General features: G+C 38.2%; 1 protein-coding gene across 1 annotated transcript; it reads left to right on the top strand.

The window, feature by feature from the left end:
- Nucleotides 1–740: 740 nt before the first annotated feature.
- Nucleotides 741–9,545, top strand: LOC306857610 (uncharacterized protein). Its single transcript, XM_079397635.1, has 2 exons — nucleotides 741–1,118; nucleotides 7,687–9,545. Exons 1-2 carry the CDS (start codon nucleotides 950–952, stop codon nucleotides 8,388–8,390), a joined length of 873 nt encoding a protein of 290 aa, XP_079253761.1. The 5' UTR covers nucleotides 741–949; the 3' UTR covers nucleotides 8,391–9,545.
- Nucleotides 9,546–11,196: the final 1,651 nt, after the last annotated feature.

Below are 11,196 nucleotides of genomic sequence, written 5' to 3'. Positions count from 1 at the left end.
CTGTAGGGGACAGGGCTTTTTCTTCCTATGCTCCCAGGCTTTGGAATGTACTCCCTCTACAAATTAGAGATGCTCAGAATTTAAGCATTTTTAAGTCTTATTTAAAAACTCATTTTTTTAGGTTAGCTTTTTCTTGACTGTTTTGATTTTAAATGATATCTTAGTCTGTTTTTAATTAGTTGTCTTTTGTGTGTTGTACTTTTATTTGTTTTGTTTTATTATGTGAAGCGCTTTGAGAAATTGTTTAAAGGCGCTATATAAAAATAAAGTTATTATTATTATTATTATTATTATCTTTGAGCAGCTGATCGACGTCTCCTTTGTGCAGATGTTGCAAACACAGAGGAAAACTGTACTAGGTAGGGTTGTTGATTTATTGATGATACGAGGTGTTTGTGCACCTGTTGCTCTTATTTTCTTTTTATCATTATTACTGCAGAACATAGAATTACATACAAGCTCAGGGAAAGATGGTAGTATCTTTAACATCATAGTATCGTAGAAGAAAAAAAAATATTAAATATCTTTGCATAATCATAATATTCATATAACCATAAATAATAATAAAAAATACTGTTGATGTTGATCAAATACCATGTCTATAGTTTTAAATTATTTTAGTTTGTTTGTATAGATCGGGTTCTAAAGTACACGCTCTGAGTAATTTTTCCAACACTCCAGTCCAGCGGGTGGCGCTAAAACACATGTTTGTTTGCCAAACACCATTAAACCTCAGAGGAAGAAGATTAGTTTCACCGCACTCTCTGTTGTTTTGTCTGATGCTGGTTTAATACAAACTGTAAGAAATGTTGTTTCAGTAAATATAAAAATACAGTTTTTGAATCAGGTCAGTAAATACCTGTAATATCATCCTCACAGTCGTGATTAAGTTTTGGAGCAAGCAGGAATATCTGGAGGAGTATCATCTGAACTGAGATCTGCTGTGAAGATGGTGTTTGTTAAAGAAGAGAGTGAGGAGAACATGATTGAACCAGAAACATGGAGAATAAAACACGAGGAACCAGAAACCTGGAGAATAAAACACGAGGAACCAGAAACCTGGAGAATAAAACATGAAGAACCAGAACCCAGAAAAATAAATTACGAGGAACAAGGAGGTTGGTTTTTATTCTTCATTCATCTTCTCACGACTCTTTGAGCTACATTAAGCTAACAAAGCTTTAGACATAAGGTTTCCACAGATCATTAATGTAAAAATAAGACATTAACTATCATTAAAAAGTCTTAAATCCACGTTTCAAACTTCTTAAGACAACGAGGAGATTTAATGATTAGATTTATTTTTTTTAGATTTTTTCTAGATTTTATAGCCGATCTCCGGTGGCACTTTTAGCTTAGTTTAGCATAGGTCATTGAATCGGATTAGACTATTAGCCAAAAATGACCAAAGAGTTTAAATAATTTTCCTATTTAAAACCCCCTGGGGAAAAGAAAAAAAAATATTAGGCTAAAATATTTACTTTACAATTATAAGAAAATCATTCTGCTTACTCCTTCACAGAAAACATTATTGATTAAAATTTTTAAAGACATGTTTTGTGATCGAAAGCCTATACGCAAGAGAGTGGCGATGTCCTTGAATATTAAGTGACTCTCACCTGAGAAACAAAGGGCCCTCCCCTAATGGCCCATCAGTGTGAGGCAGGTAAGAGAGAATGTGAGGAGACTGAAAAAAATGGTTTTATTTTATTTACAACACAGTGGGGCTGTAGCTATCAAATATTTTAGTAATCGAGTATTCTACCGAAAATTCCACCGATTAATCGGATAACAAGTACTTTTTATGTGAATGCTTGGCTAAAGAGATGTGTCTTTAATCTAGATTTAAACAGAGAGAGTGTGTCTGAACCCCGAACGTTATCAGGAAGGCTATTCCATAGTTTGGGAGCCAAATGTGAAAAAGCTCTACCTCCTTTAGTGGACTTTGCTATCCTAGGTACTACCAAAAGTCCAGAGTTTTGCGACCTTAGAGAGCGGGTTGGATTATAGATTAGATTAGATTAGATTCAACTTTATTGTCATTGCACATGTAAGGTACAAGGCAACGAAATGCAGTTAGCATCTAACCAGAAGTGCAATAAGCAGAGGTACAGGATATACAGTGCCTACAATATGTTACATATGTACAGAAATATACAGATAAGGCAGTAGTACTATGGACATAATTTACAAGTTTTTAAATACTATCAGTATGATATACAGATGGGTGATATGCACATACTATACAGATGGGTTGTGCAGTTAATGTATGTACAGTAGTACTATGGACATAATTTACAAGTTTTTAAATACTATCAGTATGATATACAGATGGGTGATATGCACATACTATACAGATGGGTTGTGCAGTTAATGTATGTACAGTAGTACTATGGACATAATTTACAAGTTTTTAAATACTATCAGTATGATATACAGATGGGTGATATGAACATACTATACAGATGGGTTGTGCAGTTAATGTATGTGCAGTAGTACTATGGACATAATTTACAAGTTTTTAAATACTATCAGTATGATATACAGATGGGTGATATGAACATACTATACAGATGGGTTGTGCAGTAAATGTATGTACACTATGAGCAAAAACTATGAAAATAATTACAAATGGATATGAATAAGCTATAAATTAAGATATATAAACACTAGTGCAATGAACATTGAAAGTGCATAGAAATAAAATTTACAGTACATAGTAATCAGTGTAGATTGGTTGTTTTTTTGTTTCGTTTTTTTAATCGATTTAATGATGGGGAGGGGTGAAGAGTTTGTAGTGGTGTGTGAGGGGGGTATCATTGGGCAGAGTTTAGTAGGGAAACAGCTGTAGGGAAAAAGCTGTTCCTGAGTCTGCTTGTCCTTGATCGGAGGCTCCTGAAGCGCCTCCCAGAGGGCAGCAAGTTAAACAGTCTATGGTCAGGGTGAGAGGAGTCCTTAAGAATGCCGCGAGCTCGACGTAAACAGCGTTTTCTCTGGACGTCCTCAATGGCAGGGAGTGGTGTCCCTGTGATGCGTTGGGCGGTTTTCACCACCCTCTGTAGTGCCTTGCGGTCAGCAGCTGAGCAGTTCCCATACCAGACTGTGATGCAGTTGGTCAGGATGCTTTCAATTGCACACCGGTAGAAGTTCCGCTGGATGATTGGAGACAGGTGGTTCTTCTTCAGTGTCCTAAGGAAGAAGAGGCGTTGGTGAGCCTTCTTGACTAGGCTGGATGTGTTGGTGGTCCAGGTCAGGTCCTCCGAGATGTGGGTTCCCAGGAACTTGAAGCTGGAGACACGTTCAACAACCATCCCGTTAATGTGGATGGGGTCATGCGTTCCACTTTTCTTCTTCCTGAAGTCCACAATGAGTTCCTTTGTCTTGCTGGTGTTGAGGAGCAGGCTATTGTCAGCACACCATGCAGCCAGGTGCTGTACCTCCTCCCTGTAGGCAGTCTCATCGTTGTCTCTGATGAGGCCAATCACTGTGGTGTCGTCAGCAAACTTGATGATGGAGTTGGATTCATGCACAGGCCTGCAGTCATGGGTGTAGAGGGAGTAGAGAAATGGGCTCAGCACACAGCCCTGTGGTACGCCGGTGTTGAGTGTGATGGTGGTGGAGCAGGTGAGGCCTGACCTAACATGCTGAGGTCTGTTGGTCAGAAAGTCCATAATCCAGCTGCAAAGGGAGGTGTTAACACCCAAGTCTCCAAGTTTAGTGGTCAGCTTGGAGGGAATGACGGTGTTGAATGCTGAGCTGAAATCAACAAATAATATCCGTGCATATGTGTTGTTGTTTTCCAGGTGTGTGAGTACCGAGTGCAGTACTGTGCCTACTGCATCCTCAGTGCTTCTATTGCTTCTATAGGCAAATTGGTGTGGGTCCAGTGTGGGTGGGAGGCAGTTCTTGAGGTGTGCCAGGACCAGTCGCTCAAAGCACTTCATAACAATGGGTGTGAGTGCTACGGGGCGGTAGTCATTCAGGCACGTTGGGGAGGAGTGTTTCGGCACTGGCACAATGGATGTCGACTTAAAGCATGTTGGCACCATTGCTTGGGTGAGGGACAGGTTGAAAATGTCTGTGAAGACCCCTGCGAGCTGCTCTGCACATGTCCTGAGCACACGTCCAGGAATGCCGTCGGGGCCAGCAGCCTTGTATGCGTTGATCCGGCTCAATGCTGTGCAGACATCTGTGGAGGTGAGTTTGAGGGTCTGATGGTCTCCTGAGAGTGTGATCTTGGTGGCTGTCTCCTTGTTGTTGTTGTCAAAGCGAGCATAAAAGTCATTTAGCTCGTTAAGGAAGGAGACGTCTGTGACCGTTGGAGTGGAGTTGCATGGCTTGTAGTCACTGATGACCTGGATGCCCTGCCACATGCGCCGGGGGTCAGAGTTGGAAAAATGCTCCTCTACCTTTAGCTTGTAGCAGTGCTTGGCCTTCTTGATGCCCCTCTTCAGGTTAGCCCTGGATATGCTGTAGGCCTGAGCGTCATCTGATCTGAAAGCAGTGTTGCGGGCTTTCAGCAAGAGCCGCACTTCCTTGTTCATCCATGGCTTCTGATTAGGGTACGTTGTGATCTGTTTCTCTGTTGTGACACTGTCAATGGAGGTATTGATGTAGTCCAGTACAGAGGTGGTATAGATGTCAATGTCCGTGTGAGAGCCACTGGCAGCCTGAGAAGCAAACATACTCCAGTCTGTGTGTTGAAACTTGTCCTGAAGTACAGACTCTGCTCCCATTGGCCACACTTTGATGGTCTTCACTGATGGCTTCACACGGTTGATGAGGGGTGAATACTTGGGGGTGAGAAACAAAGAAAGGTGATCAGACTGTCCGAGGTGGGGGAGGGGAGTCGCGATGTAAGCTCCTGCGATGTTTGTGTAAACATGATCCAAAGTTTTTTCTCCTCTAGTGTGGCAGGAGACATGCTGATGGAATTTGGGGAGCACTGTCTTTAAGTTGGAGTGATTAAAATCACCCGCAACAATAAATGCAGCTTCCGGGTGTACAGTCTGTTGTTTACTAATGGCCGCATGCAGTTCGTTCATAGCAAGCTTGGCATTAGCATCCGGGGGAATATAGGCTGCAGTTATGATGGTGGAAGTGAACTCCCGCGGCAGATAGAAAGGTCTACACTTCACCATGAGAAACTCTAGGTTAGGTGAGCAGTGTTTTCCAACAATGTCAGAGTTCGTACACCAAGCTTTGTTTACATAAATGCACAATCCTCCGCCTCTGGTCTTGCCGGAGTCATCTGCCGTTCTATCTGCTCGGAGCGTGTAGCGTCCGGTTAGATCAATAGCATTATTGGGTATGTCGCTATGTAGCCATGTTTCAGTGAAAACCATGACATTGCAGTCCAAAAGTTTCTTACTATGGGTGATGCGAAGTCGTATCTCATCCATTTTGTTCACCAATGACCGCACATTAGCGAGGAAAATGCTGGGTAAAGAGAGCCGGTGCGGTGTTAGCTTTAGCTTAGCTCTTAGTCCTCCACGCTTCCCCCGCCTTTGTTTACGATCTCGGCGCCGCCTGTGAGCACTTCCGCCCGGCCGAGCAGAGTGCGTTGCCTCGGGTGTTCTGGAGATCTCCGGGATGAGTCGATGATTGGTTATAAGATTGTTGGAAAAGAGCAGACCGATATCCAAAAGCTCCTGTCGGGTGTATGATGTTAAGGCAAAGCTGTTCAGTGAGAACAGACCCGAGATGAGCAGGAAAAATACTGCAAAATTGCAAAAACTGGTGAGACGCTGAGCCTCGCGATGTGTTCGCGCCGCCATCTTGGTCGAATTTTTATAGCGTGGTAGAAGACAAGTTAGGTACGCAGCTAAACCATTTAGGGCCTTATAGGCAAGTAATAATATTTTGTAAATGATACAGAACTTAATAGGGAGCCAGTGCAGAGACTGTAAAATTGGGGTAATATGATCATATTTTCTTGACCTGGTAAGAACTCTAGCTGCTGCATTTTGGACTATCTGTAGCTTGTTTATTGAAGATGCAGGACAACCAGCTAGCAGTGCATTACAATAGTCCAGTCTAGAGGTCATGAATGCATGAACTAGCTTTTCTGCATCAGAAACAGGGAGCATGTTTCGAAGCTTGGCAATGATTCTAAGATGGAAGAATGCTGTTTTTGTTAACTTGGGAAATATGATTTTCAAAGGACAAGTTGCTGTCTAAAATAACACCCAGATTTTTGACTTTAGAGGATGTAACAGTACATCCGTCTAGTTGCAAATTGTAATCCAAGAGATTCTGTGTACTGTGTTTTGCACCAATAAGTAATATCTCTGTCTTATCGGAATTTAATAGGAGGAAATTATTGGTCATCCAATCTTTTACATTTTTTACACAATCTATTAGCTTAGTTTAGAAGTTTCATCTGGTCTTGTTGAGATATATAGTTGAGTATCATCAGCATAACAATGAAAACTAATATAAACTACATATTTCTAATAATATTTCCAAGGGGCAACATGTATATTGAAAATAGCAGAGAACCTAGGACAGATCCTTGTGGTACTCCATACTTTACTGGTGATAATTGAGATGACTCCCCATTTAAATGAACAAAGTGGTAGCGATCGGACAGGTAGGATCTAAACCATCTTAAAGCCTGCCCTTGAATACCAGTATAGTTTTGTAATCGATCTATGAGTATATTATGGTCTATAGTGTTAAACGCAGCACTAAGATCAAGTAATACTAGCAATGAGATGCAGCCTTGGTCTGAAGCAAGAAGTAAGTCATTTGTAATTTTAACAAGTACAGTTTCTGTGCTATGATTGGGCCTGAAACCTGACTGAAATTCTTCAGAGATCTTTTTTTTTTTGCAAGTAGGAACAATTTTTTTTTTTTTCTAAAATTTTTGACATAAACGGAAGATTTGAAATGGGTCTGTAATTTGCCAGTTCATTAGAATCTAGTTGTGGTTTCTTAATAAGAGGCTTAATAACCGCCAGCTTGAATGGTTTTGGGACGTGACCTAAAGATAACGATGAGTTAATAATATTGAGAAGCGGTTCTTCTGCTACAGGTAACAACTCTTTCAGTAGTTTAGTGGGTACAGGATCTAATAAACACGTTGTTGGTTTAGATGCACTGATAAGTTTATTTAGCTCTTCCTGTCCTATAGTTATAAAGCACTGCAGTTTTTCTTTGGGTGCGATGAATGAAGCTGAAATACTAGACGCAGTAGAATCTACATTTGATATTGTATTTCTGATGATATCTATTTTATCAGTAAAACTGTGAGGGAATATTTAGATCGGGTGGCGTGTTTATTTTTTAATCTAGCCACCGTGCTAAATAAGAACCTTGGATTATTAGGATTTTATTAGGTCAGTAAACGCAAGTCCTAACGCATCATTTGTATTATCAACGTGACTGTTAAAATCTCCGACAATTAGCACTTTATCAACATTGACCAATAGAGCTGAGAGGAAATCTGCTAATTATTTTAGGAAATCTGTATATGGCCCTAACGGTCTATACACAGTAGCCAGAGCAAGAGATAGGAGAGATTTCTTTTGCATATCTAACAGTGTGACATTAACATCACAAAATGACCAAAATTGTGTATAATAATTATCTACTTCACACTGTTATCAGGATTCCTTTTTTATGTCCACATTTCTCTGCTTTTCATGAGTTACTAAAAAAGTACAATTTTTACTTTTATTTCAGAGTTGATTGAAGTAAACAAGGATGAAGAATTGAGTGAAGTTGAGGAGAAAAATGGAGAAAAACCTTTGAGTTGGACTCAAACAAAACAGAAAGATTTAAAGAAAAAAAGAGCCAAGAAATCATTCACCTGCACTCAGTGTGGAAAGAGTTTGACAGAAAAATATGGTCTTGATGTTCACATGAGAGTTCATACTGGAGAGAAACCATTCACATGTGATCAGTGCGGGAAGACTTTCACACAATCATCAAGCTGTAAGAAACACATGAACATTCACACTAGAGAGAAACTGCACGCGTGTGATCAATGCGGCAAAACATTTTTGAGGGCTTCATGCATGAAGAAACACCTGACAGTTCATACAACAGAGAAGCCACATTCATGTAATTTGTGTGGAAAGAGTTTTTCACTTCTACAACACTTGAAAGTACATCAGAAAATACATACTGGTGTGAGAGAGTACGTGTGCTTTGAGTGTGAAAAGACTTTTATTTCAGCTGAACATTTGAAACTGCACCAGAGGATGCACACTGGAGAGAAACCTTACAAGTGTTCACACTGTGACAAGAGTTTCAGTGCTTCAGCAAATCTGAAAAGACACGAGAGGATCCACACTGGAGAGAAACCGTATCACTGCACTGCATGTGGGAAGCATTTCAATAACTCATCTGGTCTACACAGGCATACAAAAAAATATCACCGTTAGTAGATCATCTTCAGATCCAGCTCTTTTAGGTCTGATGCGACGTCCTCACCAAATGTGACACAATAATGCATCGAGCAATAGAATCTAATCTGGATAAATCTGTCATAACAAGCGACATGACAAAGAAACATTTAAAGTTTTCACAGTGAATAAAGTTCTTCAAAACCAGCTGATTCAACTCTGAGATTCAGATCAACTCAAAGATGGAGAACAATGTTAAAAAGTTATATTGTATTTATTTTTGTTTCATGATATAAAGGATATATTGTGCTTTCTTATGAGTTTCATGTAATGTTCAAATGTCTATAATTAAAGAGTGTAGTTTGCTTGCTATTTTTCACTTAAAATTGGTACATAAATGTTATAAAGCTAATTGCAACTGTTTCTATATGTGATATTATCAAGACATTTTTTTGTGATGCATTTTTGTTATTTACAAGCCATATCTCTCTTGTACATTAGTGCTGTGCGATTAATCTAATGTTATTTTCTTATGAAAACAAGATGTTTAATGTAAAATTATATATTTGTTTTGTAGGCTATTATTTGCCTGAATACTACTGTTAGACCATAGGTTTTTCTTCAGTATCACAATTAAATCTAAACTCTGTATATAAATCTTAATCATTAAAAATACCTTCATACTGGTGCAATTACAAATAGATGTTTTATATATATTTTTTTTATAATAGTAATTTGTTCAAACATGCTGTTTATTTGCTATAGATTTTTACATTTTAGAATATAAAGCCATTTCCAATGTAAATAAATCTGGAATAGGCTATCATTAAAGAACCAGACTAATGCGCAGATTCTGATTCTGAGTATTTTATGTATAGTAATACATTTAAAACCTCATTGATACACATCCCTACGCTAAGTCAGTAGTAGAAAGATCCATCTCATTAGTTTTCACTTTTACTTTCAGTAATTATTGATCACTTTTGCTTGGAGTAATTACTGATTAAATGTCAACTTTTTATTAATACATTGATATTTTTACTTTTAATACTTTATCAACAACATTTATAATCTGCCGATTGTATTTGAATAAGAAAAATGCATTTTATAATTTTGGTTTTTGTCTGAAAGCCATGAAGTGTTATGTTTGCTTTTTCAATTCTGTTTTAAATTTCGCAATAAAGCTTATAATGAGCACTGCTCCTGACTAGTGTTAAAAAACAAACATATAACCACAGACAATAAATAAGACTATCGACAAGTAAAATTATAAAAGTATATACAAAAAGTCATAATAATGCATAAAGTGAAGTAAAGTGAGTATTGTAAGTGAGCATTGACAGTACTGCACATTGACCTCTACATTGATATGAATCAGTAAGTATAAACAAAAAGTAAAAACTGAAATGCAATAAGTGGCAGTAATGATTAGTGACCAGATTTAGTCTTGCACATTGACATGCTACATTTAGTGCATTTGTTAAAGTCCTGATAAATAAAGTGACTAGATGATCATATTGCACATTGACAGTACTTAAGTATTGAAAGTAAAAGTGCAAGTACATGCAAAATGGAAAAGAAGCAAATATATATATATGTGTGACTGTGTTGGTGATGGTGGAATGATGAACACTGTGAGTTAGGTGGGTGTTTTCTTTATTGTTTTAGTGTCCTGGGCAGACACAACTGGGACAAACAGGACCATAGGTTGGTTAAATTGCAGCTCAGTGATGATGCATGCCAGTCTTAAATGAAACAGATAGAGTTCCAGTGTTTACAAGCAGGCTTAAACACAAATAACACATATTTGACAAAAAATAACAATCTTTTGTGTAACAAACGTTTTACTCGAAAACAATCCAAACTCAATAAGATCATCAAAGCACCTACCAGCAGCAATATATAGAGACTCTGCTGGCGAATACATGGCACCGCCCCCAACATTGTGAACGCGACTGCAAGCAGTGCAATAACCAATGGCGAGTTTACGTTTAATAAATATTTTGCACTGTTTTGAACGCAGACATGATGCCGTACACAATAAAATCAACATCAGCCACTCGCACCAGAGCAGAAACGTCCAATCGGATCACAGTTTCAATAAAACCACAACAGTGGATGTGATCTGAACAAAAGAGAAACACTGAATCAGAATTATGCATTTACCTCCTCTTCAATTAGAATTACAGGTTTTGTGATAAGCAAGATTATTCCAACTATATTCAGTATCAATCAATTGCTTATTATTAGTGTCAATTGCTTGACGGTGTTCTCAAGCTTGCGGTCATCCCTGTTGCTTGTGCACCTTTTCCTACCCAAATTCTTCCTTCCAGTCAACTTTGCATTTAATATGCTTTGATAAAGCACTCTGTAAACAGCCCCTGCTTTCAGTAATGACCCTCTGTGATTACCCTCTTTGTGGAGGGCGTCAATGATTGTCTTCTGGACCATTGCCAAGTCAGCAGTCTTCCCCATTATTGTGGTTTCATACAACAAGAGATACCGAATTTATACTAGGGTTGTCCATTTAATGAAACTCAAATGTAAATATTCTAATATCTTGAGATACTGGATTTTTTACTTCCAAGAGCTGTAAGGTTTAATCATCAAAATAAAATAGACAAAATAGACAATGTACAAAAGAGCAAAAAACACAATATATAATAATTATGTAAGTACAGTTATGATATGTGCAAATTAAACAACAATACTTATGCGTGGTGGTAAAATGGATTGCATGGATGGATTAGATTAACGTTAGCTGCCTTAACACTAATTTTATGTTTTAAAACATTACATTATATTAAAAAAATACTATTTGTATTTCTTGAAAATTGTTGCTCCA

The sequence above is a fragment of the Barbus barbus genome (assembly GCF_936440315.1).
Source record: "Barbus barbus genome assembly, chromosome: 3".
NCBI classification, from domain to species: Eukaryota; Metazoa; Chordata; class Actinopteri; order Cypriniformes; family Cyprinidae; genus Barbus; species Barbus barbus.
This window is presented reverse-complemented; position numbering and strand designations above follow the sequence as displayed.